A 27,897-nucleotide genomic window follows, 5' to 3' on the forward strand; every position below is an offset into this window, starting at 1 on the left:
AGAGCTACACTGTTACGATGTTCTATCAGATTACCACTACCCATCAGATTGTGCAAACAGAAGTGACCATAAAATACTTACTGCGCATGAGCGATGCGTTCCGTCATTTGTTCCACGGCGCTATGCATTTCACACACTTTATGATCTGTCTGGTAGCTGTATTCTGATCACCCATGCGGACATCTTAGTGCACCCAGCTATGTCTTGAATTGCAGAGTAATTTTAGCAATAAAGTGAGCGTATATAAGTCAATATCACAGATATCAATATACTATATTTATTTATATACGCTCACTTTATTGCTAAAATTACTTTGAAATTCAAGACATAGCTGGGCATAGTAAGATGTCTGCATGGTGTCTTCTAATCCCCTGTGAGAGGAGAATGTGTCTTCAATGCAGGAGGGGCGTTGTTCTATAAGAATACTGCTACCTGTCTGATCATAAAGTGTGTGGATCGCATAGCTTGCCGTGGAATGCATCGCACATGCGCAGTAAGCATTTTTTAGTTGGAACATCACTTCCTGTCAGGGTCAGCAGCTAAGACCACCGGACACGTAGCTACAAAAGGGAACTGAGACCAAACAATGGTGTCTGTGAAGATTTTTCTCAGTTCAGTTCTCAGCAGTTCTCAGAGGAAAATTATCTCCTCTGCAGCCGGTTTAATAAACTGAGAACTGAAGTTCTCAGAGGGAGAACAGAGGAGAAGTTTTTCCTCTGAAAACGGCTGACATCTGTGTAAAAGTGGGTGGGCTACCTGTAATCTCGTAAGATATTGTGAGATTACAGTGTAGCTGAGTTCAAAAAGTGAAACTAAAGTTTAAAAGAACATGTAATTACATGTTTTCAGACATGTGATAACTATATATATATCCTGTATATATATATATACACATGGGTGTGTGTGTATATATATATACACACATATACACATATATACAGTATTTGTATATATATATATGTATACACAAATACATGAATATATATATTTTTTTGTGTTTATATACATATATATATATATAAATACTGTATATATGTGTGTATACACACATATACATATATATATATATATATATTTATATATATATATATATATATATATATATATATATATATATATATATATATATATATACTGTACATATGTGTGTGTATACATATATATAAATACTGTATACCGTATATGTGTGTATACATATATATACATACTGTATATATGTGTGTGTATACATATATATACACATACATGTGCATATAGATACTGTATATATGTGTGTATGTGTATATATATATATATATATATATATATATATATATATATATATATATACACACACACACATATATATATGTATATATATATATATATATATATATATATACAAACATATATACAGTATCTATATACACATGTATGTGTGTATATATATGTATATATATATATATATATATATATATATATATATATATATATATATATATATATATATATTTATTTATTTATATAAGTATTTTATGTTGTTAATATTCATTTTTAACCCACTGGTGCTGATATTAGGAAGAAATAAGCCTTCTTCCTCTTATCACACCAGCTTCTCTCCCAGATTCTCCACCTCTGAGCTGGTGAATCTGGAAGGGAGATATTTCAGTGGAAGGGCTGTGAAATCTTCAGATCTCGGTTTATTAAACTGGCCGTTTGTGACAAAACAGCCATGTGCTGTGATGAGAAGTGAAGAACATGTTCTCTGCTCCTTATCTCCGTTTATTAAACCGGCAATGCTCTGTGATAAGCCGTGATCATCATGATCTCGGCTTATAACGGTTTATTAAACGAACACCAAAGTATTTATCATTAAAGTGATATTTATTTACAGTGAACACACACCAATAAACAGCAAACAAGAACAAGAATAACTAATGAACCTAACTGCTATCTATATACAATATCTACAACATAAGGGACAAAGGCAACAGGGATGCAAGGAAGGGGACACGACTGGGTACAAGGGCATGAAACAAGGCAGAGGGGTGCAGGACAGATCAGGACACTAGAAGGTTCAGGAAGGTTATCAGGCACAAGCTGGTAGCAAGGAGGCAAGCAGACAGGATAGTGACGCCCTGGGGGAAGGGAGGAGCAGCCGTAAATATCCACCTGGCAGCTGGAGCCAGGTGTGGCTGATCAGAACCTGCTGGCTTCTGGGAGACACCTGCTGGTGGACACTGGAACTGCAGCCATCTGCAAAGTGAACCCCAGTGCCACCAGCAGGTGAACTCAACCCTGACACTTCTGTTGCACAATCTGGTAGCAGTAATCTGATAGAACACCGGCAGATGGCACTAGAGATGACAGGCTTCTTGTAACAAGAACTACAGTGAAAAAAGGATTTGTTTTAATGAAGATTCCACCTCTGTAAAGTGGGTCTCAGACTCATATCAGATATATGTTTCATGTGAACCGCATGCATACTAAGTCGTTTGTAGGTGTAAGTATAGATATTTCTTACCTCTCAAAGAGATCACAGTACTCCTGCAGGCAATGCCTTAATTCGAATTACAACACAGCCTTTGGTAAGGTACTATCAGCGCCTACTTCTTTGACTAGGATGCTGTCTTATAGTTGACATAATAATGTAAATCCTGGTGCCTGTGCAGTTCTCTGTATAGCTTCACCTCATCCACTAAGCTCTGGAGAAGACTCCCTTGCAAAGTGCATCTTCCCTAGCAAAATGAACAGTCTATTTTTAGTAAATCAACCCCACTACCTCTAAAGAAAGTATGTTCCAAGCATAAACTACTCTATTGGTAAAACATTATTTATTTTTCTAGTTATGAACTTTCCCTCTGCTAGTTTGAGATCACGTTCCAAAGTTCTTGAGCTTAGCTTCATACAACAGTTGTTGCCCTTCTGAACCGTATTTACATCCTTGCTTTTTCAACCATCTGAGATAAACAAACCTAAATCTTTGCATTCAGAAATTGAACTGCATTTTCCACTGTTTAGATCAATCTTCCAGAAATGCACAACCATGTTGCATGCTACAAACTCCTCCAGGAATATCAACCCTATTGCACACCTTTGCAACATCAGCAAACAGACATACCTTACCCACCAAACTTGGGTGCGCACAGATCTTTTTTTTCCGTTCAGCCAGAAGGCTGAACGAAAAAAAAGGAGCAGGTACCTGCATCCACACAAGCAACGTAGATGCAGGAATCCCTCTCCTGGGACCTTGTAATCTGAAAGCAGGGACTTAATAAATAGCTTAGTTAGGTCACACAGGTCAGTAGGATATTGTACTTCAGTACTTTACATAACATGAGAACATATGGCTTGTCCAGCTGTGAGCCAAAAGCTGGCATTGCTGAGCACACATTATCCCATATATCAGGGATATGTAATGAGCGACCCCCCAGCTGTTGCAAAACTACAAGTCCCATCATGCCTCTGCCTCTAGGTGACATGCCTGTGGCTGTCAGAGTCTTGGTATGCCTCATGGGACTTGTAGTTCTGCAACAGCTGGAGGTCTGCTAATTGCATATCCCTGCCATATACTATCCCTTTACAGGGGAGTTCAGTGTATTACAAAGAGCACAGTTGATGAAACACCTTGTAAATGTAACCTTGTATGCTGGACTATGGGGTGTCAGGGACTGGAGTATAGTCTCTTCTACAGAAAGACACTATTTTTCAGAAAAAACATCAGGGACTGCAATGTGGGTGTCTGGACAAGTGCAGCCCTTGTACCCCCCTACATGCTGCACTTTCTGACCTAGCCACCTGATATCTATTAGCCATCTCTACTGTAAAGCCCTGTACACACAATCAGATTTCTGATGGAATCTAATCCGATGGATTTTTTCGTCGGATATCCGATGAAGCTGACAATCATCAGTCTTGTCTACACACTATCAGACTAAATTCCGACCGTGCCAAAACACGGTGACGTAAAACAGTACGACGAGCCAAACAAAATGAAGTTCAATGCCTCTGAGCATGTGTCGACTTGATTCTGAGCATGCGTGGATTTTTCTCCGATGGAGTTCCACACAGACGATCGGAATTTCCTATCGGTTTTTTATCCATAGGAAAAATTTAAAACATGTTCTATTTTTTTACACCGATAGAAATAAGACAGATGGGGCCCACACATGATTGGTTTGTCCGATGAAAACAGTCCATCATTCTTTTTTCATCGGACAAACGGATCGTGTGTACAGGGCTTAAGTAATTTTCTGAACACAGTTGCCCTCCTACTGATACAAATCAAGGAGACACTGCATGCCATCTGATATCAAGCTTGTCAGTCTGCACATAAAAGAACCTGAAGCCAGTACAATGTTATAGCATTTTGCCCTTTATGATCTACTGTGGTAGTTACAACATGTGCTTCTTCTAACAATGACTAAATTCACTGAAACCTGTAAGTGTCTTGACTTATTGCTGGATTGTATGGATAATAAGCAAGCTATACGGTGACTTGTAGTCCTACAATGCATATTAATGAAACATGTGGCTGTCTGTTTTATTCTATCCATAGAAAATCTGTGAGATGGCCTTGCAAATTATTGCAAGAGAATTTTGATAAAATATGTGTGACAATCTTGCATTACTGTTTATTTCATCACGGATTTATTGGAAGATGATGACGGTTTCATTAAAAGTACATTTAAATCAAAATGTAAAATGAAACCTTGAGATGCACACAGGAACTACTTACCTGCTGAGTTGAGTTTCTCATCTATAGAACTTCATCAATAACTTTATTTTTAAAATGGGTTGACAGACCATCATGGTATTATGCCGCGGACACACGACCGTTATTCATGTCATGCAAAAAAAACAAAGTTTTTCTCAACGTGATTTGTCATGATTTCTCTCAAGCCTGCCTTGCATACAGACGTTTGTGAAAAAAAATGCTTGAGCAAAGAGCAGTGACAACACGCATGACAACACGTACGACGGCACTATAAAGTTCCATTTGAATGGCGCCACCCTTTGGGCTGCTTTTGCTAATTTTGTGTTACCGCATGTTAGTAAAAGTTTGGTGAGAGACAATTTGCGCGCTTTTCAGTCTTCGTGCTTTTCAGTCTGTTACAGCGTGACGAATGTGCTATCTCCATTACAAACGCAAGTTTTACCAGAACAACCGCTCTGAGCATGCATGTTTTTTTCCCCCTCGTAAAAGCTTACACACGACCATTTTTCACGACATGAAAAACAACGAGAAAAAATAGAGCAGGTTCTAAAAAAAATCGGGCATTTTTCTCGTCGAGAAAAATGGTCTGGAGCATACATTTTAGCCCAGTTCAAGTTTAATTGGGTGTGAGGGGTATGTGTCAATACTCCAACTCACTGCAAATGGTGGCTTATAACTTTGTTTCTTTCTTGAGGCTTGTTTCAAGAAAGACTATTTGATTCACTCTTAATCTAATATATTTCAATCTGTTTGATAGCCCAGTCACATTGACATTCTGATCGAGTGTACTCATTTTTTAAAAGCTAATATTTCAGGTGGAAACAAAAAAGGAAGCAGTCAGCCTTAAATATTTGTAGTGGATTTATATCGGGACTCAACTTATGTGGTATAACCTAACTTATTTTTAAATTAATCTTTTAAAGCACTTAAAATAAGTTGATCAAATTAAATTAATAGGAAATTGATTACCATTTTAATTGTAATACGGGTTGAGAAAAGAGTAAAAAGACATATTATACAATTTCTGAGTGATGAACTTAAAGTCGTTCTAAAGGCTGAAGGTTTTTTACCTTTAATACATTCCTTTCATTAAAGGATGTTTACCCATTTTTAGGGTGGAACACGTAACATGTTCCCAAGCCTGTAGCGACTCCCCTATCCGCTGCATCTATTGACAGCAAGCGGGGGATCTTAGCCCCCCACTCGCTGTCACTACTTTAAAAAAAATTTGACTCCACCCACTCGACCACATCATTCATTCACAGAGTTCTGTGAATGGAAACTACAACTACCGACAAACTTTTTAGCTGTCAGCTTGCAGTTCTCAGTGAACTAATCAGGGTGCAGTTGAGTGCTCTAGGAAGTTCATTGTCTCTTCCTGTCAGTGTGACTGAGACGTTTGCAGGAGTCCTGCATGGCACCCATGATCCACGATCTGCTGATTGTGGGTGCAATGCTTTCCAGGCTCCTAGTAAAAATAATAAAAAATGCCCATTTTTTTAAAAAGGTGAACTTAGGATAAAAAAAGCTTCTCAGTGCAGCTCCACCCCCTTTGCCCCCTTATACTTATTTGAGCCCGATCTTGATCCAGCAATGTGTCAAAAAGCAGTGACTTTCAGCTCTCTCCCTCCTTATAGGCTCAGAGACATTAGCAGGAGCCAGTGTCTTGGGAGCAAGCCCACACAAGTGCCCCCATAGCAAGCGGCTTGCTATGGTGGACACTCAGTGGAGGGGAGGAGCCCAGATCCTCCTCTTATCGGGCATAAGAGGAGGATCTGGGCAAAACTGTTGTACAGAGCAGGTAAGTTTAACATGCTAGTTATTTAAAAAATGGTTTACAATCCAGGGCTCAAGTCCTGCGGGAACGCGTGGGAACGGAGTTCCTTCACTTTTTTCACAGCAGGAACTCAGTTCCCTTTGCAGGACTAGAGCAGCCGAGAGCAGCCAAGCCATCCGAGCCAATCCTTCTCTAATCGGCGATGCCCAGCTCAAATCACTGTCAGGGGCAGGCGAACCTTAGTAATCCTTTATGTTACTGGCCGCTTCCTGCATATGTATTCATCAGGTAGTGTGCAGGTATTTCGTCACTTCCTCGATGCCGCAATGTCTCCTGGGAGCTTTTGTCATTGTTCCCAGGAGACATTGCGCAAGTTATCACAGGATTTAGAAAGAACATGCGGTTTAGTAATTATGCATATGAGCGTATCATTTTTTTTTTTTTTTTTGGTGGGGGAGTGGATCTTGGGTGGGAGTTCCCACACTTTTTTCCCCAGGACTTGACCCCTGTTACAATCACTTTAAATCAGTTGGAGAGTTAGTTACATGTATGGATACTTAAAGTACAATTTGTTTGGGGGATAAAATGGAGAGGTATTTAAACACATCAGGTTTTTATCACTGTCTGTTCCACAGTTAGGGCACTTCACCCTTTTTATTTGTCCTGTTTACTGCTATCACCAAGAGTGAAAGAAAAGAAAAAAAATCCCTAATTTTGGGTTGTCACCAGAACAGGAATAGAGGAGAAATCGTTTAATGGCAGCACTAGTTTTGGTGACCCTGGTGACAACCAGGGATTTCTTCACTTTGGAGGGATCTCCCCTCACTTCCTGTTTTTGCCATGGGACAAGAAGTGAAGGAAAAATCTCCCAAATGGGACACAGAGGGCAAAAAAAAAAGTTACTTTAGTTCTTTAGTACTCACTGAAACACCTGTTCATCAGCCAAATAATGAAGGGGACTATTTACAGGCTGTGGCTTAAAGTCGTTCTAAAGTCAAAAGTTCAATTTAAACCTGATAAATCATAGTGATTGTTACACAGTTTGGTATTGTTGGAAATATTTATATTTTTTTCTCTTTTCAGATTAGCTTTATATGTGTATGAATATTTACTGCATGTAGGAGCCCAGAAATCTGCACAAACTTTTCTGTCAGAGGTAAGAAAACGTATTTATTTTTTTATAATTTGTTGCCTAGCCAATGAATACTGAAAGAGCAGCTTTGTAAGTAAAATAGTTCTAAATGAATTAATTAAGTCATTAAGTAATTAGAATGTGGGAAAATATGATTCTGCAGTCTATGACTGCTATAATGATTCTCAATAAAAATTAATTGAAAAGCAGAGTAGCAGCTATACTGTAAACAACAAGGATAACCCTTGATGGGATTTTCTTCAAAAAGAGGAAGTCTGGTATATGATAGAGTTATTTTGTATTATGTTTTCTTAACTAGTGAAAGAGTAGTATTAGGTAGTAGTATTTTTATTATTTTTATAGGCTTACCTAAAAACAGGTGTATGATAGTATGCTGAAAATGTAAGGGGCCCAAATGATACCTTTGCAAGTTCACTATCCATTGGATAAGAAAGTACCTGCTCAGTGCTAACTGGCATATAGGTTGGTGTCAGCTAGAGGAATTGCATGACTTTCTCTCACAATATATAAATACTTATTGCATTTTTAGTTAATTTAAAGCTGTAAAGAAGAAAAACTGAGTTTGAATTACGGGGGTATCGAGGAATGATTGTAAATGTATTTTTCTCCTGCAACAGCTGAAAGTAGGCTTCTCCTCCTCTCCCTTTTGTCAACATTCAGCTGCCACAGGAGGAAAATATAGGGGATTGGTACTAATATATGCCACCCCCGCCACCCCTCATTTTTCTGTTCCTCTTCCTTCTGTTGCCCTGGTCCCATGTGTTCTCCCTTGCTCCCCCTACCTCCCATTGTTTCAGGACGGAGAGCGGGGAAGAGGCCGGTAAATATGTCAAATGCATATGTGTTGAAGCTTTGAGGTTCACCCCCCCCCCCCCTAATGCAATAGACTGTGCACACCTATGATCCTGAAGTTCAGCTTTAAAATGTGAAGTCATGGGTTTTCAACTCACTTTGATAAGATTACTTCTCACGTATGGTTGAGTCTTCAGAAAAGGAAAAAACAGGAAAATCTCCCCAACAAAACCCAGATGGGGGAGTTTAATCTGCTGAGTGCTGGAACAATACTGCCAGAGTGCAGAGAGCTATGCTAGTCCTAGGCTGTCTGGGTCCAAAAGAAAAGGAGGATAGTAGAGGGGTGGGGAGAAGAGAAACAAAGGTGTGATGCAGAATAACTATTACAGGAAGGGTTGTCTTTTGAGATGTTCTTTAAGCCGACTATTGTTGGGACCTTTTAAGAGTGTTAGTGCACTTAACAACAGCCCCAGTTAACATGCATGTGGTATAGGTACAGTATAGTTAAGATATAGTCTCAGCATATTCTGGTAAAGGGTTGGTATAGGCGCAGTCTAGGTTTGGAATAAGTGTGATATAGAGTGCAGTATGGGTGCGGTATAGATGGGTACACTTGGTGTCCTGCTCTTAATGGCCCAGTCCCTGCTAGCAGTATCAGCAATAGGTGAAGAAAGGGGGGCCCACTCAGTCTTTCCACTGACTGCCTCCAGATATTCAGCAATGAGAAGCAGAGGGTGAGAGGATGCTCTAGTCTCCCTGCAGCAATGGTGCAGATGTGTTCGCTGGGATCTGTGCTACGCAACCTCAGGTCTCAGTCTCCGGTCACTCGTCCTATGGATGATCCGTGTGCACCAGGAACGATATGCACACCTCGGCTCCTGCGCTGCAAAGTGGAAGAAGCTTCCAGTGCAGTTTGGTGAAAACTGTTCCACAGAGTGCAACTGTTCCACCTTTCCCCTTCCTCCTCAGTGTCCGTTGGGATTTGTATCGTAAGGGTCCATAAGACCCATTCTGTGATTGATGTTTCAGACTACAATTCCCATGATCCTCAACATTCTGCATTGAACTTAATAGGCTTTTCTGGCTGTAGTTCTCCCTTTATTGACTTGAGGGGATAGTTCAAAACAACAAAAAGTGAAAGTAAACTGATTGAATGAGGGAAATGTCTCCTTCTCCATGTTTCTGTTGTCCAGAACCAGGCTAAACATTTTTTTGTAGTTCATTAGCAAAGCACTGAGTTGGTATGTGCTGAAGAAAGGACAGCAGGCCATACTTTTTTCCAGTGCAGTGCAGCGCAATGCAAGGCAATCCACCACCTTCCGTTGAGCTGATGCAACTTAAAGCAGGGGTTCACCCTAAAAAAAATTCTAACATCACATTGAGCTCACTTCCGACATTGACAGTATGCTGATCTTTTTTTTTTTTTGCCGTACATACCGTTGTATCGTTATTTTCCCAGACGGCTTCCGGGTAGTGAATCCCGCGGGGGAGGGAGCGTTCCTATGCACAGGCTAAGTGATTGACGTATGACAAAAGCTTCCCCCCGGCGCATACGGCCGCGTCACGAGTTGCCAAAAGAAGCCGAACTTCGGTGCGCAGGCACCGTATAGTGCCGTATAGAGCCGACTCGCAGTCCGGCTTCTTTCGGCAACTCGTGACACGGCCGTATGCGCCGGGGGGAAGCTTTTGTCATACGTCAATCACTTAGCCTGTGCATAGGAACGCCCACTCCCGCGGGATTCACTACCCGGAAGCCGGGGGGGAAAATAACGATACAACGGTATGTACGGAAAAAAAAAAAAAAAAAAAGATCAGCATACTGTCAATGTCGGAAGTGAGCTCAATGTAATGTTAGAATTTTTTTTTAGGGTGAACCCCCGCTTTAATAAAACCTGTAACATTTCAATACATTTCAGTTAAAAGCAAATGTGAACTGTGTAATGCACCACGATCGGTGCCTCAGCACTGCAGTGACCCCAGTGCATTTCACTGCATGTTGTAATGCAGCGGCTGGTGTGGTGGTAGACCCATAATGTTTTCTTTCTCTGAATATATCACATTTATGACAGTACATATGGGAATAATACTCAGAACATAGCTGTGTGATTTTTACTTGGAGTTGTTGTTTACCAATGTTAGCCCTGGCACATGCAAGAGATTAAAAGGAAACATTCAGGTCACATCCCTATCCAGATGTTTAAGATAAAAGTATTAAGCTCTGTTTTTGTCCTAAATCCTGTCTAGTGCACTGGTAGTTTATTTACAGTGGAAATGTTACATAAAATTGAAAATCTCTTTGTGGGAGTACAGTGCTGCTTTTGAACTAACATGCATATTTCTAACATTGTGTTGCCATATACCAGCAGGCTGTGAAATTGAAGATTATTTTTAATTTACGTTTACATTGCCAGGTTATGGTCAGTCATGAATGTTTTGTGACTTGCTGGGTTTTCTATACATATTTATTCAGATAAAATACATAAAAGGCAGCAGATTTACCTTCCAAAAGATTTGTATTTCTGTTCAGTTCTGAGATTTACACAGCACATTCCTCAAAACATTTTGCTCTAACGCCTCGTACACGCGATCAGACTTTCTGCGGACAAAGCCTCAGACTTTTGTCCGAAGGGCATTGGCCGTAAACTTGTATTGCATACAAACGGCAAAGAATTGTCAGCCAACAAACCAGAAGCTACGTGTTTTTTCAGCTCTTTAGCGCCACCCTTTGGGCAACTTCTGCTAGTGTTGTGTTATGGTGAGCATTGCTTCCAAGCACACGTGCTTGTACTTTGGACCTTTGTGTGACGGACTTGTGTACACACGATCGGGTAATCCGACAACACACAATTATTAGCGGACAATTTTAAAGCATGCTATCCCAAATTTGTTGGCGGAAAATCTGACAACAACTGACATACAAATGGTCGGATTATCCGAAAACAGGCTGTCATCACACAATTCCCGTTAAATTATCCGATGGTGTGTACGGGCCTTTAGGGGTGCTATGAACTTTGAGACATGCATGTGTCATTAGATAAAGGAAAAGAAGCTCAACAGTGAGACATTTTCCCCACTGCAAGGCTTCCCTTGATGGACACCCAGCAGTAGCTCAAACCATAGCAATACAGAAAGGAGTGCCAGACCAAAACTGGCACTGAATGAAAGCCTTCAAGATAGTTTTAATTGTTGCTAAAAAAAGTCATATAAAAACAGACCTAACCCATCTGTGGACAGGGTGTTGAACAGTGCCTGCTCAGTGGCTCACTGCTTTCTGTGAGCCTGTGAATGAGTTAAAAGAGAAGTTTGGGGATCAAAAATAACAAATAATTATACTCACCTAGATGACTGAGGCACCTAACCAAGCTGCATCTGCTCCTTACTGCCTATACTGAAAGAACTGAGGGATTGCTCAGTTCTCGATCTTCAGTGAGCAGATAGCTAGCTGGCTCTCTACTCTGCCCCTCCAGCACTCACTGGACTGCCAGACTTTGGAGGGAGCTGGAGTGGCTGGCTCTCAGCAGCATACCGAGAGGCTGAGCCAGCTGTCGGTCAGACATCTGGGTGGATCCTGACATTAAAGTTGGGATCGATCCAGAGCCTGGACCGACTGAATGAAATCAGCCGACAGTGAACATTAGCCCGCTGTCGGCTCAAGCATCTCTTCTCCAGAGAGAATAAGTTCAGAGCTTGCAATCTTTCCTCATAACTAATATCCTCCAGACCCTGTATTAGCTTTGTTGCCCTTCTTTGTACTCGCTCCATTTCTGGTACATTCTTCCTGAGGACTGGTGCCCAAAACTGGACAGCGTACTCTAGGTGCGGCCGGACTAGAGTCTTGTAGAGCAGTAGAATTATCGTTTCATCTCTGGAGTTGATCCCCTTTTTAATGCATGCCAATATTCTGTTTGCTTTGTTAGCAGTGGCTTGGCATTGCATGCCATTGCTGAGCCTATCTACTAGGACCCCCAGGTCCTTTTCCATTCTAGATTCCCCCAGAGGTTCTCCCCCCCCCCCCAGTGTATAGATTGCATTCATATTTTTTGCCACCCAAATGCATTATTTAAAGTTTTCCTACATTAAATCTCATTTGCCATGTAGTTGCCCACCTCATTCATTCGTTCAGATCCTTTTACAAGGTTTCCACATCCTGTGGAGAAGTTATTGCCCTGCTTAGCTTAGTATTGTCTGCAAATACAGAGATTGAACTGTTTACCACATCCTCCAGGTCCTATACAAACAAATGAAATAGGATTGGTCCCAGCACAGAACCCTGGGGGACCCCACTACCCACCCTAACCATTCTGAGCACTCCTCATTTATCACCACCCTGTGAACTCGACCTTGTAACTAGTTTTTCAATCCATGTACTCACCCTATGGTCCATGCCACCGGACCTATTTTGTACAGTAAACGTTTATGGGGAACTGTGTCAAATGCTTTTGCAAAATCCAGATACACCACGTCTACGGATCTTCCTTTATCTAGATGGAAACTCACCTCCTCATAGAAGGTTAATAGATTGGTTTGGGAAGAATGATTCTTCATAAATCCATGCTGATTACTACTAATGATACCGTTCTCATTACTAAAATCTTGTACTGTATATAGTTCCTTATCATCCCCTCCAAGAGCTGGCATACTATTGATGTTAGGCTAACTGGTCTGTAATTCCCAGGGATGTATTTGGGCCCCTTTTAAATATTAGTGCTACATTGGCTTTTCTCTGATCAGCTGTTTCCATTCCAGTCAGTAGACTGTCAGTAAAAATTAGGAACAATGGTCTGGCAATTACTTGAATGAGTTCCCTAAGTACCCTTGGATGCAAGCCATCTGGTCTCGTGATTTATTAATGTTAAGTTTCCCAAGTCTAATTTTAATTCTGTCCTCTGTTAACAATGGAGGGGCTTCTTGTGATGTGTCATGAGGCTCGACACAGCAGTTTTGGTTAATGAAGCCCCCTCCAATTCCCTTGTGAAGATTGAGGAGAAGAATAGATTCAATACCTTCACCATCTTCCCATCCTTTGTAACCAGATGTCCTTCCTCATTCTTTATGGGGCCAATATGGTATTTATAGCTGCCTGGAGTTCAACTTTAAATGTTCAAATGTCTGACCCTCTTTAGCCTGTACATTAGAATGCTATGTAATATTAAACAAAATATTTCAATTTAGGCTATAAGATATGGATATAGTTAAAAGGTTAGAATAAAAAAGACATTTGTACAGATATATCTCAGGCTCTTTATCTCACTCGTTGCATCCTCCCATGTTCACCTCCAGGACTTCTCCAGAGCCTCTCTTATCCTCTGGAACTCCTCATCCTAATCTGTCCAAATATCTCCTATTCTATCCACCTGAAAACCCATCTCTTCAGAGAAGCCTATCCTACCTCTACCTAACAACTGCATTTTAGCTTATCTTCTATCTTTTGGATCACTTGACCCTTCCTTTTAGATTGTAAACCAGCATGGCCTTCTGAATCATCTTGTATTGAATCGTATTCTAACTGTTCTGTCTGCCTCCATTTTGTTAATTGCTGTGCAAACTGGTGGTGCTATATCAATCCTGTAAAATTATTTTACTATTAACATTTTGTAATTGTGTGCCAGAGAACTTAGGGCAGACATCCATAAAGAAAACATGTACATCTTTAAATTCCCCAAAAACAATCATTAACAGATATGTTTTTTGAGTCCAACTCTAAGAAGTCATTAAGGGATTGATTTAATAAACAGGCTGTTCAATTTGCAAGAGAAGTTATACTGTGCAAGTGAATTTTCCGCAGACCTTAGTGACTGTGGTAAAATTTCACTTTGCAAAGATAACCCAATCTCATTCAAAGAAAATAAAAAACAGCATTTTTGTTTGCACATAATGGGTTGATGGAAGTGAGCTTCACCTCATTCACTAACAAAATGACACTTCATTCATGTCTATGCCCTGGTACATAGAAATGAATAGTACATAGAGCCTTCCGGTGAGTTCTGGTCCTTTGTGAAAAAATGTATGCATTTTTTACGCACAGAGGCTTCATTGCAGTGTGCACTTAGAAAACAATTGTTTTCAATGTTCCTTTGTGTTGACTGCCATTGATTTGTTGCAGGAAAATGACAGTCACTGCTCCTTGTGAAAACGAGCCCTTAAAAAGTGCAACTTCTGTTGCAAAGTGAACAAATTTGCTTAGTGAATTAACCCCAAAACAAAAACTGTACAAGCATTATATTACTACAATATGCACAAGCAACTGATGTTCTATGCACTGGTGTGTCTTTGTCTATATACAGTACAGTGCATCCAGAAAGTATTCACAATGCTTCACTTTTTCCACATTTTATGTTACAGCCTTATTCCAAAATGTATTAAGTTCATTATTTTCCTTAAAAATTCAACAGATAATGACAACGTGAAAGAAGTTTGTTTGAAATATTTGCAAATTAAAAAAAAAAATAAAGAATCACATGTACATAAGTATTTACAACCTTTGCTCAAACTTTGTTGAAGCACCTTTGGCACCAATTACATCCTCAAGTATTTTTGAGTATGACGCTACAAGCTTGGCACACCTATTTTTGGGCAGTTTCTCCCATTCTTCTTTGCAGGACCTCTCAAGCCCCATCAGGTTGGATGGAGAGCATCAGTGCACAGCCATTTTCAGATCTCTCCAGAAACGTTCAATCGGGTTCTAGTCTGGGCTCTGGCTGGGCCACTCAAGGACATTCACAGAGTTGTCCCGTAGCCACTTCTTTGTTATCTTGGCTGTGTGCTTAGGGTCATTGTACTGTTGGAAGATGAACCTTCGCCCCAGTCTAAGGTCCAGAGCACTCTGGAGCGGGTTTTCATCAAGGATATCTCAGTACATTGTTGCAATCATCTTTCCCTTAATCCTGACTAGTCTCCCAGTTCCTGCCGCTAAAAACATCCCCACAGCATGATGCTACCACCACCATGCTTCACTGTACGGATGGTATTGGCCAGGTGATGAGCGGTGCCTGGTTTCCTTCAGACATGACGCTTGCCATTCAGGCCAAAGTGTTAAATCTTTGTTTCATCGGACAAGAAAATTTTGTTTCTCATGGTCCTTCAGGTCCTTCAGGTCCTTCAGGTGCCCTTTGGCAAACTCCAGGTGGGCATTCAAGTGCCTTTTACTGAGGCATGGCTTCTGTCTGACCACTCTTCCATACAGGCCTGATTGGTCGAGTGCTGCAGAGATGGTTGTTCTTATGGAAGGTTCTCGTTTCTCTCCACAGAGAAATGCTAGAGCTCTGTCAGAGTTACCATCTGGTTCTTGGTTACCTCCCTAACTTAGGCCCTTCTCCCCTGATCACTCAGTTTAGCCGGGTGGCCCGCCTTAGGAAGAGTCCTGGTGGTTCCAAACTTCTTCCATTTACGGATGATGGAGGACACTGTCCTTTTTGGGACTTTCAATGCTGCAGTAATGTTTCTGCACACTTCCCCAGATCTGTGCCTTGATACAATCCTGTCTCCGAGGTCGACAGACTATTCATTGGACTTCATGGCTTGGTTTGTGCTCTGACATGCACTGTTAACTGTGGGACCTTATAAAGTCAGGTGTTTGCCTTTCCAAATAATGTCCAATCAACTGAATTTACCACAAGTGGACTCTAATCAAGTTGTAGAAACATCTCAATGGTTATCAGTGGAAACTGGATGCACCTGAGCTCAATTTTGAGTGTCAAGGCAAAAGCTGTGAATACTTATGTACATGTGATTTGTTTTGTCTTTTATTTTTAATTATTTTTAATAAATTTGCAAAGATTTCAAACAAACTTCTTCCACGTTGTCATTATGGGTTATTGTTTGTAGAATTTTGAGGAAAAATATAAATTTAATGCATTTTGGAATAAGGCTGTAATATAACAAAATGTGGAAAAGTGAAGCGCTGTTAATACTTTACGGATGCACTGTATGTATTCTATCATCTAGGTATTCATTTGTTTTTTGTAGCACATGTGCTTGTACATTGCGAGTGAGCCTTTTGAGATTGGTATTTAAAGAACTCTCTAGTGATTATCCCAGTTTCAGTTCTGTTATATTTTATAGACAAAACATTTTAAGTGCAATCAGCTCTACCGTGGTGACCTTTTTTCTGCGAACATAAATTTTCCAGTTTCTTAGACAGGGTCATATAAACTGTTTTTGTACTTATAACCCTTCTTTCTGCTTATGCTTCATGTTTATGTTAAGCAAGGCATGCAAGAATGAGCTTATATGAGTCTATGATGTTTATACTTTTCATCTATTATATTCTCCTTTTCTTACTTGATAGAGACTATCTTTAACAATTACCACTACATTACAGATCTTTGCAACAAATTTTCAGTGGTAGACAGAAATTCCAAATGACATACAATGCATTTTATATTTGAATTTGGTTACTAAAACAGCGGTTAACAGCATATTAATACTATTAATACTAAAATTAGTATACTATAAAATAGTATCAATCAGTTGGCCGGCAGATGATTTATGCTCTTTTCAGAAATACACAATTAGTATGTACCTACAGTAGCTTTACAACATGGATACATTTAGGTACTCCCTGTTATGTGAATACAACAGCAGTACAAAGTTCATATTGCTATTGTCACCTACTATCCTATCCCTTTACACTGCACAAGGCTGTGTCACATAGTTGATACGGCCTTCTTGCTTCGATCTCACCACCAGCTTGATTGCAAATAAATGGGATTTGTTGTTTCCAAGCAAAACCCACAGATCCTAAAAGAATTGAGCTCTGTCATTTCAAAGCCTTTGTTTCTAATTATTAGAAACTCGTTAAAGAGAAAGTAAACCCTCTTAAAAAAAAAACTGCAAGACAAAGGCATAATGAGCTAGTATGCATAGCATGCTAGCTCATTATGAATTACTTACCTGAGAATGAAGCCCCCGCAGCGGTCCTCGGACACGTCCTCTATCGCCGCCATGATACCCAGAGTGACTTCTGGGTATCGCTGCTCCGGTGCTGTGACTGGCCGGAACAGCGATGACGTCACTCCCACGCATTGCGCGCAGGGGCCGGCACTAATGGCATGATGCTGTTAGTAGTGGCACGCTCAGTGCGCCTGCGCGCCCTTGTCTATGGAGCATGCACCATAGACATCGGTGCTGCCTTTCTTGGAAATATCTCCTTAACCGTGTAGGTTAAGGAGATATTTATTGGACCTACAGGTAGGCCTTAGATTCTAGGCTTACCTGTAGGTCAAATGGTCTGTAAGGGTTTACAACCACTTTAATGACTGGAATAGCACCACTGGATTGGCGTAAGGCCTCTTCACAGCTATTTGTTCTGGTAACTAGTGTTACCAAGAAAGAAAGTGGGGGGATTTTTGTGTATGTATGTGAATTAATATTTTTAGAAAGCCAATGTGTGAAATACAAAAAAAGCATATTATGAGACATAATATAATGGAAATAAGTGGTTTGTGACCCTCCGGGGGTTGATTTACTTAAACTGGAGAGTTCAAAATCGGGTGCAGCTGTGGATGGTAGCCAATCAGCTTTTAACTTCAGCTTGTTCAATTAAGCGTTGACGAAAAAAATTAAATGGAAGCTGATTGGTTTTTATGCAGAACTGCACCAGATTTTGCGTTCTCCAGTTTTAGTAAATCAACCTCACTGTGTTAGTATTGAGCATTAATGGTTGAAAATATCAGAATCAAAGTATCCCTGAAGATAGTTTTAAAATGTTGGTAACTATTATGTAGCTAAATTAAAGGGTTTAGAACAGTTGCTTTTGGAGCTAAGGGCCAGTTGACACTGCTGCGAATTCTATTGCGAATTTGATCTGTTGCGATTACTCAAATTCGCAAGTCATTTTACTAACAGAGTTTTCCATGAGTGCCGTTGAAGACGCAGCAGTGTAAACCGGGCCTTATACAGAACATTTTGTATTTTATCAAAATGTTTTCTTATAAGGAGACCATAAAACAGAAAATGAATAATATGGGTAAAACAGGTACTTTATTTACCCAAAATACAGAATGAAGGTGAAGGGCGGGGCATGAAATGTCCCCACCACCACCACCTATGGGATTGTGTCATAACAAGAAAATTAAATTAAAGTTTAAAAAAAAAAAAAATGTTTTACTTACCTATGGTTGGTGGAGCTTTTGTTGACAGTTGCCCTTAACAACGGTCCTCTAGCCCTATAAAAAGAATGAGGATGCGTCATCTGGGGGCAGAAGAACGGAGAAGATTTGGAGAAGCACATCCCACCCTCCCTCCCTGTCGTGGCCTTTTTATGAGGTTTTAATCCCCTCTTGTAAGGGGATGATATATTTCATTTTATTTAGCTTGAGCTTAAAAGGCTAAGCTAATTTTATTATTATAGAATATATATATATATATATATGGTTATATGCTAATAAAATGAGTTAATATATTTAAATTGATTATTTAATTTTGATTTAAGAATTGTTTGATTAAAAAACAATTCATTTATACCTATAAATAAAGGCCACGGCCATTTCATACCACAGGTATAATTTTGTAGTATTATTTATTTATTTATCCATAGAAATATTATATTAGTTTTAAAAAAAAAAGGTTATGACTACAGTCCCATTGAGAATAAGTCTTATTTAAAAATAATGTATGTATTTCATCACCATAACTTAAACAAAAAGTGTTCAAAAAGTGTTCAAACATTCAGGGCTGTTGAACGGAAAACATATTTGGAATGTTGTTTTTATTAGCTATAATTTCATCATTGTTTTCTGTAGTTGCTGATCAAAAGTATTTTTTACATTCTTGTCTCAGCTCAAGCATATTTTTGAGAAATCTTACTTGATTTACCTGCTTTAGCTCATGCAACAGCATTTCAGTGAGATTGAGGTTAAGACCACGGCGTAAATCGATCATTGAGAAGGATCTGGGTGTTCTTGCAGATTAATAATATAAATCTGCAGCTTCTACAGTAAACACTTTCTTAAATTAGAAGGCTTAGGATTGACGAAGACATAAGCTTGCCCCCATACAAAGCATCAGTAAGACATTATCTTAAAGATGCAGTTGAGTTTAAACACCACTTCACAAAACATAAGTTGAGGAACTGAGAGTGCATAGAATTGCAATTGAATTTTATAGGGAATAAAGGATCTCAGGTATATGGAAAGGTTACCTAAAATAAATGTATTCTCCCCTGAGTAGAGGTTATTAAGGGGAGACTGGTTGTATACAATATACTTGAATGGCTTGTGAAGTAAACTTTTTTTTCTCAGACTTTTGTGAAATATTGGTACTAAAAATGGGGAGAGCTGTGCTTACCCTATGGTGATAGTATATAATAAACTCTTAATGGATAGCCACTATGCAAAACGTATTAGTACATTTAATTAATTAAAGTGCAAGTGTCCATGTGCAATCTGCAGTATAAATAAAAGTGCAATAGTGCAAAAAAAATGCAATCTGCTTGTGTTATAATTCTTGCAAATAAAAGTGACTTGTGCTTTAATTCCCCCCCGACTCCTCTCTGTGTCACCACCAGTGTCCCCTCCGGGGACTGAACTCATCTGAAAGTTGTTGACCCCTAAGCGTATGCCTAGGAAGGTAATTTCAGCTTTTTATCATAGACTCTCTGTACAGGAATCCTATCCACATTATTTGACTGGTTTCTCCATACATCAACCGAAAGGAAGACAGAGAATAGCATACATTTTGTAAAATGTTTTATTTAGAATTCCCACAATAAATGTAAAGTTGCCACACACAAATATAATGCCTTGCCCGGCACCAGGTACGGTCTAACAAAATGTTTGTAAGATCCAGCCGCTTCGGTCCTCGTGGGATCCAGCGTGCCTTTCAAAGAGTGGAAGTGATGCAGTCAGAAATCCTGCCCCCCTGCCCATAAAATGTTGCATGTTATATTTGTTAGACGTACTATTTTTATTTACAATAGCTTAGATCATATCACATTTTAGCACTAAGCCATGGGGGGAATATTGATAAATCCTCAATGTTAACAAACTTTTTTTTCTCCGACTGTTGTGAAAGATTGAACTTTCCTAAACCTGGGAAGGAGAAGCTGCATAGATGCTGCATGCCATTACTGAAAATACCTCTGAAATATTCTTTCTACAGTTGTAAATGTTGTGACTTTCTTAAACCCTGATGTGCATTAGGATTTCTTATAGTACCTTTTATGTTGAAATCGTTACACAGTAATCCTGTTTGAGAGGTCTCAGTCTCACAGCTTGTCCAAAATATGTCTTTCAGTCTACAGACATCAATTTTATCCTATTTTAACATTTAGTTTTGTTAAGATATATTGTGTCTGCTCCCCTAAAATAATGATTTCTTGGGTGGATTCATTAAGGCAAAGAAGTAAATGTTACTAATGAAAGATCAGTTAGAAGTCCTACTAATGATTACTATCCTATGCTTCACAGATCATTATAGTCCATTACCACACTACAGTGCATTTGGCAAGGTGATCATTTGCTAAAAGAGCTGGACAAGTTTTAGGCAGCAGGTCAATGAAACTGCTAATCCAGATGCATGTTTTTCCATTTGGTCTTAATCCCTTCCTGCTGCTTCCAGGCAGACATTATTGATACTAAGTGGCCGTTCACTCATTATAATTGAGAAATGAATCATTTAAATTGCACTTCAACTAATTTGGGATTTGCAGGATCTCATATGAGTGCATGGATTCATTTTAATGGAATGCAAACCAAGCAATACAAAGGCAGAATAAATGTACAATAAATATGAGGATACCGTTTTTATGGTGGTATATTGTAAATATGAAGTAATTTAATGTAAATAATTCATCAATAACAGGTGCTATTAATAACAAATTATGCATATGTACTGTATACTTGTTCACCAAATTTGCATGTAATTAATTATCATGCAGCATAAGGTCTTTAAAAAAACTTAAAGAAAACACAAGGCTCTTGGAAAGATAATACAATTAAGTATATTGGATAATTTGGGGTGTTTTGTTTTAATTTATTTGTTTTTATCAGATGTTTGCCTGATGCTATTCAGTAATTGATAATAATCTGCCTGAACTTTTGAGCAATAAGGCCCCTTTCACTTGGGTGTCATTTGTTCAGTCTCGTTTCTGCATATTAAAAATGGATTTAGTTGACATCAGTGTTTACATCTGTTTTCAGCTCAGTTCAGGTTACATCCATTTTTACATCTGCCCGTCTACGTCCATAACAACCATGATTCATCCCTACTGTCAGTGGGAGAGTTCCCGCTAACAGTAGAATGTAAACAAAATGGCCCGGATTCACAAAGCACTTACGCCGACATATCTCGAGATACGCCGCGTAAGTCTAAGTATGCGCCGTCGTATCTGTGCGCCGTGCCCACAATCTGAGATCTAAAAATAGGCTTCCTACGACCGACGTAACTTGCCTACGCCGTCGTATCGTGGGCGCATATTTACGCTGGGCGCATTTGCCGCTCCCATTGATTTTCTATGCACATATGCAAATGAGGGAGATACGCCGATTCACAAACGTAGTTGCGCCCGGCACATAATATACGCGGTTTGCGTAAGTCGTAGTCCGGGGGAAAGTTATTCCAAATATATGAGGCGCAACTCATGCAAAGGTATGGACCAGGGAACAGAGCCGTCGTATTTCACATCGATTACGTAGTACGTGAATAGGGCTGGGCGTAGGTTACGTTCACGTCGTAGGCAGTGATCCGTCCTATCTTAGGGAGTAGTTCCGTCATGATTCTGCGCATGCGCACTGGGATTCTGCGCATGCGCCGTTCGTTTTAAGTACTTCTATGGCGCTTGGCCCATCATTTTCATGGGGTCACGCCTCATTAGCATGGCTCACACCCACTTCCACCTATGCTGGCTTACGCCGAGGAAACCCAGCGTATCTTTAAGAGCGAGTGGGAGCGAGTGCTTTGTGAATCCAGTGCTTGCCTCTGTGCGCTGCGTCGGCGTAGCGTATATTAGATACGCTACGCCCCGCATAAATATGCGCCGATGTATGTGAATCCGGGCCGATAGCTTCAAAATGTTAAAGATAACAAGAAAAAAAACAACATAAGTGTGCAGGTCTCCACCCCCCCTCAATTTTAGGGGAGAACTTCGCTCCAATAAACAACAAAAAATTACATCAGGTCACCTCAAAAATCCATATTTGCCCCTCTGGGTCTGGTATAGAATTTGGGGAGGGAACCTCACACCAAAATACAAAACAAAAAAAAAAGGCATGAGGTCCCTCACCAAATCCATACCAGACCCTTATCCAAGCTTGTATCCTGGCAGTCTAGCATCTGTTTACATTTGTTAGACCCTAGAATTGCATTGCTGCCTATTTTTCATCTGCCAATGGATGATGAAAAACAGACAGATTGAATGCCCATTTAAAAAGGCCCTATGGGTGACATAAATTTTGACTAGATGACCACCTCTTTTTGTAGAAATGCAGTCCCAAACCTGCAGTGAATCACCACTTTACTTCACTGTAACCTAAAAATGTTCATGCATGTATTTCTCTTCAGCCCTTTGGTGGACACATTTCTTTCTATTAAAGTGGAATTTTACCCACACCAAATTGAGAAAAATAATGTTCCTTAGGAAGGAACATACAATCCACGTTAATAATTATGCTACCAAAATTAGTGTTTACTGTATATTGCCTCCAGCATTGCTCCTGTTTCTTCTTACTGAAGGTTGCCATTTTGTTGAAGCCCAACCTTTAGACTGTCAGCAGACTGGCCTCTACAAATTTGACACAGTGCCAAAAACATGTAAACAATATCGATACTTACTTTTAATGTTTTACATAGCTATACCTAAAAAAGGGGCCAGCCTGAAGTGATCTAGCAGGACTTAATTTTATGACTAAAGTTCCTGCTTCAAATCAATAAAGTTTCTGTCCAAAACATCTACTGCCATTCTTCTGCACATGAGTCATATGGCTTTGTTTTCATCTCAGAGGAATCTCTTGGTTGCAACTCCTAAATAAAGTCCACTTCTGTTTAGATGAGACATTTCTGATGCAAGATGATCACATTGTGTTTTCTTGCTATGCTCACTTTTCCCTTTATCTGAGATTTAAAGTGGTTGTAAATAGGGTTGCACCGATACCACTTTTTAAAGACCAAGTACAAGTACCGATACTTTTTTCAAGTACTCGCGAAAACCGATTACCGATACTTTTTTTTAATGTCATGTGACAGTGGCACTATTATGCAGCAGTGGGAAAAAAAGGGGGACCCAAAAGTGACCCCTCTTCTGACTTTAATGGCACAATAAACAATAGAGATACATAAAAATTATTTTTAATAGAAAAAGACACATACATGAAATAAAAGGACAGTACAGTTTGTTAAAAATCATACATATGACTACATATTATATGATGAGAACCTGAATGCACCAACACGTTTCACCAATGGGCTTCCTCGGGATGCAGTTCATGATGCTGTGATTGCAAAAGCAAAAACAGGAGGGAAAACTCACTGTATAAAAACATATGGCATTTTTAACATTTTTTTTAACACAAATAGAGCTTTCCTATGGTGGTATTTAATCACCACTGGGTTTTTATTTCTTTCTAAACAAACAAAAAAGGTCCAAAAAGTTTGAAAAAAGATTTTTTATAGTTTGTTACAAAATTTGTCAAACAGATAATTTTTCTCCTTCATTGCTGTGTGCTGATGAGGCACTGATTGGCTGCACTGATGGGCACTGATAGGGCGGTCCTGACAGGTGGCACTGATGGGCACTAATAGGTGGCACTGATGGGCAGCACCAATAGGTTGCACTAATAGGTAGCACTGATGAGCGCTGATAGGCGGCACTGATAGGTACTGGTAGGTGGGACTGATGGGCACTGATAGGTGACACTGATGAGGACTCGGAGGCACTGATGGGCACTGATTGGCAGCACTAGTGGGCACTGATTAGCAGCACTGTGGGCATTGATAGGTAGCACTAGTGGGAACTGTTGGGACTGCACTGATAATCAGGACTCAGCGATCACAGAGCACGTCCTCCCGTGATCACAGTAAAATCAGCCTGCGCTGTAGTCGTCTTTCGGTTATAGCGTGAGTGGGACGTGGTTAAAATTATGATTCTGGTACAAAGCTGGTTACAAAGCTATTTACAAATAAAAAACATTTTTGAAAATGTTTTTAAAATAATAGTTAAATAAAGAAGTTTATTAGGGCTAATTAGGGTAGCACATGGGTTATTAAGGGGTTAAATAGACACGTTTTTCTAAAAACATTTTTTTTTTTTACTTGTCAGTTTGCTGACAGCATCTGAAAGTCAAAGTTTGTCTCTTTGATCTGCGGATGAATGAAACAGAATACATACCTGCAGGACACCTTCAAAGATGCATATGAGCCAAGTGAACTTACACCCTCAATGTAGGAGGTATTTACAGTTTTAATTCTGCAAGCATAGACCCCCTTAAGGTATACTGTAATTCATATTGACCTACTGTCTATCATTAGGTGACACGATTGAATAGCTACATTGGAATCCTGGTAGGCAATAATCAGATGGGTTTAAGTATGTGCTGATCTGCTAGAATTAACATGTGCAGACTTTTTGTTAACCTACAATTTCTGTACAGTAATGCAAGGGTTGACCAGTTGTCTCCCTTGACACTCATAAATCTCTTGACAGCATGGAATATATACCTACTTCCAGAGCTTTGGCAATAGATTTATCTGTTGGATTGGTATTCTTTTTTCCACGTCCATGGCTAAAATTAGAGTTAATGGGGTTCCTTTGCTAAAGTGCAAAAGTGAAAATTACCTTGCAAATTGAACACCTTGTTTCTCTTTAGTAAATCAACCCAATGACTTAATATTAATTCCCTTTTAAAATACAAAATTCAATGGGGAAGGAGGCAGGGTTGTCCCCTGTCTCCTCTTCCCATTGCCCTTGCTATGGAGCCCCAGTTACCCTTTTCTTAAATCCACCCTTAATCAGAGGTTTTTATGTTAACTTTTTAAAAAAATATCTCGCTGTATGCTGATGATAACCTGATTTATTTGGCTGACCTTGATCAGTCACTCTACCATCTTTAACCAACTATCTAGTGAGTCTAGATCCTTCTCCAGTTTTAAGGTAGATTGGGACAAGTCGGTGCTGTTTCTCATAGACAAAGCCATAAACTATATTCATCCCACATCTAAACTTCAGGTAGTCAATACATTAAAATATTTAGTGGTCATAATACAACTTCCATTATCCTAATACTTAGATAACACCCTTGATTCCCTTAGATTATCCCTACAGGTCCAGCTAGTCACACTGGTTTACCTGTACTACTTTCTACCCCCTAAAAAGGACAACACTTACACAACTGTGGAAGCAGCCTGCTTCCTCCTACCAACCAAACCCTAAATACGTTTATGTAGAGACGGTCAATGACAGCTAAGTATGGGTACATGTTAATACATTTTGTACCCTGAAGTTCCTTTCCTATGTAGCTAAAATGTTTCTGCAAGAACCTCTGGTATTACTCACCTCATATCCCCATTTGGCTCAACCCTGCCTTTTCTTTAATTTGCCTTTATCTCCAATGCTGCATTTAGGCCCTCGGTGGGTATCAAATATGTCTCTTACCTGAATTTTGACCCAAACTATAAGACCTTAGAAATTCAAAAAAGAATACTACATCTCATCTACCTCATATTTTAGTTGTCCACATCCACAGTACATAGCCAAGGAACAATTAGGAGTCACTAATGTTAAAATTTCCCCCGCTTATCTAGAAAATAAAATATTTTTCTCAAACTGGCGAAACCAAGTTGATTTCCAACTATTTACAGCTCATTTACACTTAACCATTCCCCTAAATACCATAAGGTTAAAGCAGGAGTTCACCCGAAATTTTTTAACATTAGATTGAGGCTCGTTTTGTCAAGGGGAATCGGGTGTTTTTTTTTTAAACCGAAGCAGTACTTACCGTTTTAGAGATAGATCTTCTCCGCCGCTTACGGGTATGGTCTTCGGGACTGGACGTTCCTATTTGATTGACAGTCTTCCGACACGCTTCCGACGGTCGCATACATCGCGTCACGAGTAGCCGAAAGAAGCCGAACGTCGGTGCGGCTCTATACGGCGCCTGCGCACCGACGTTCGGCTACTTTTGGAAAATCGTGACGCGATGTATGCGACCGTCGGAAGCCTGTCGGAAGACTGTCAATCAAATAGGAACGCCCAGTCCCGCAGCCCATACCCGGAAGCGGTGGAGAAGATGCATCTCTAAAACGGTAAGTACGGCTTCGATTGTAAAAAAAACACCCAATTCCCCTTGACAAAACGAGCCTCAATCTAATGTTAAAAAAAAAGGTTTTTGGGTGAACCTCCACTTTAAGGAAAGATGAAGAATAATCTTCCCTTAACATGACTAGTGTAACTAGTCTGAATTTCAGAGCCTATAAATCTCCATCACGCACCAAACTGGACTGGTATGGCCCAAAATAAGCAGAAGAAATATATTGCCACGCACAGTCTTCCCTTGAAATAAAACTGCCTTGCTTTGCATGGAGGAGCTCAGCTATGAGGAAAGATTAAAATAACTGAATTTATTAACTCTGGAGAAGAGGAGAATAAGGGGGGATATGATCCACGTGTACAAATATATAAGGGGTCCATACAGTGAACTTGGTGTTGAGTTATTCACTTTACGGTCAACACTGAGGACAAGGGGGCACTCTTTACGTCTAGAGGAAAAGAGATTTCACCTCCAAATACGGAAAGGTTTCTTCACAGTAAGAGCTGTGAAAATGTGGAACAGACTACCTCCAGAGGTGGTTATGGCCAGCTCAGTAAAGTGCTTTAGGAAAGGCCTGGATTCTTTCCTAAATGTACAGAATATAACTGAGTACTAAGATTTGTAGGTAAAGTTGACCCAGAGTAAATCCGATTGCCTCTCGGGGGATCAGGAAGATATTATTTCCCCTGTTGTAGCAAATTGGATCATGCTTTGCTGTTTTTTTTTGCCTTCCTCTGGATCAACTGTGGGTATGGAGTTGGGTGTATGGGATTGTACTTTGTTTTTCATTTTGTTTGTTTATTTTTTTGTGGTTGAACTGGATGGACTTGTGTCTTTTTTCAACCTGGCTAACTATGTAACTATAAAGCGACCACTTGCAGGTTCCAAAACTTTGCTTTGCTGCTGAAAAGTGTTACATTTGTAATTCGTTGAAAATTGTCCATGCACGCTTTACATTGCTAATCATCGAGGGAGGAGTCTCTTAGAATGCTTGTCAATGGTAGCAGGATTCTTACATTGGTGGTCAGAGAAAAAAATGTTTTACATTGGTGAGTTGTGGGAAGTGTGGCACTCTTATGCCACATACACACGATCGATGAGTTGGATCTCAAACTCATCGAGGCGATTCAGTTCGCATGTGTTGCGCTATATAAGTTTTTCACTCACTCACTCACTCACTCACTCACTTGTGTTGCATACACGCGGTCACACAAAACTTTGACCGTCAAGAAAGCAGTGA

At 39.8% G+C, this 27,897-nt stretch overlaps 1 protein-coding gene across 3 annotated transcripts in view; it reads left to right on the forward strand.

Annotated features, from left to right (window-relative positions):
- Positions 1-27,897, forward strand: part of SSBP4 (single stranded DNA binding protein 4) — a 613,000-nt gene that overhangs the window by 113,983 nt on the left and 471,120 nt on the right. For all 3 annotated transcript variants that reach the window (XM_040322775.1, XM_040322767.1, XM_040322783.1), the window contains one exon: positions 7,557-7,629. In XM_040322775.1, the coding sequence (XP_040178709.1) occupies positions 7,557-7,629 (73 nt within the window). The remainder of the gene's footprint in view (positions 1-7,556; positions 7,630-27,897) is intronic.

The sequence above is a fragment of the Rana temporaria genome, chromosome 1, assembly GCF_905171775.1.
Source record: "Rana temporaria chromosome 1, aRanTem1.1, whole genome shotgun sequence".
Classification (NCBI taxonomy): Eukaryota; Metazoa; Chordata; class Amphibia; order Anura; family Ranidae; genus Rana; species Rana temporaria.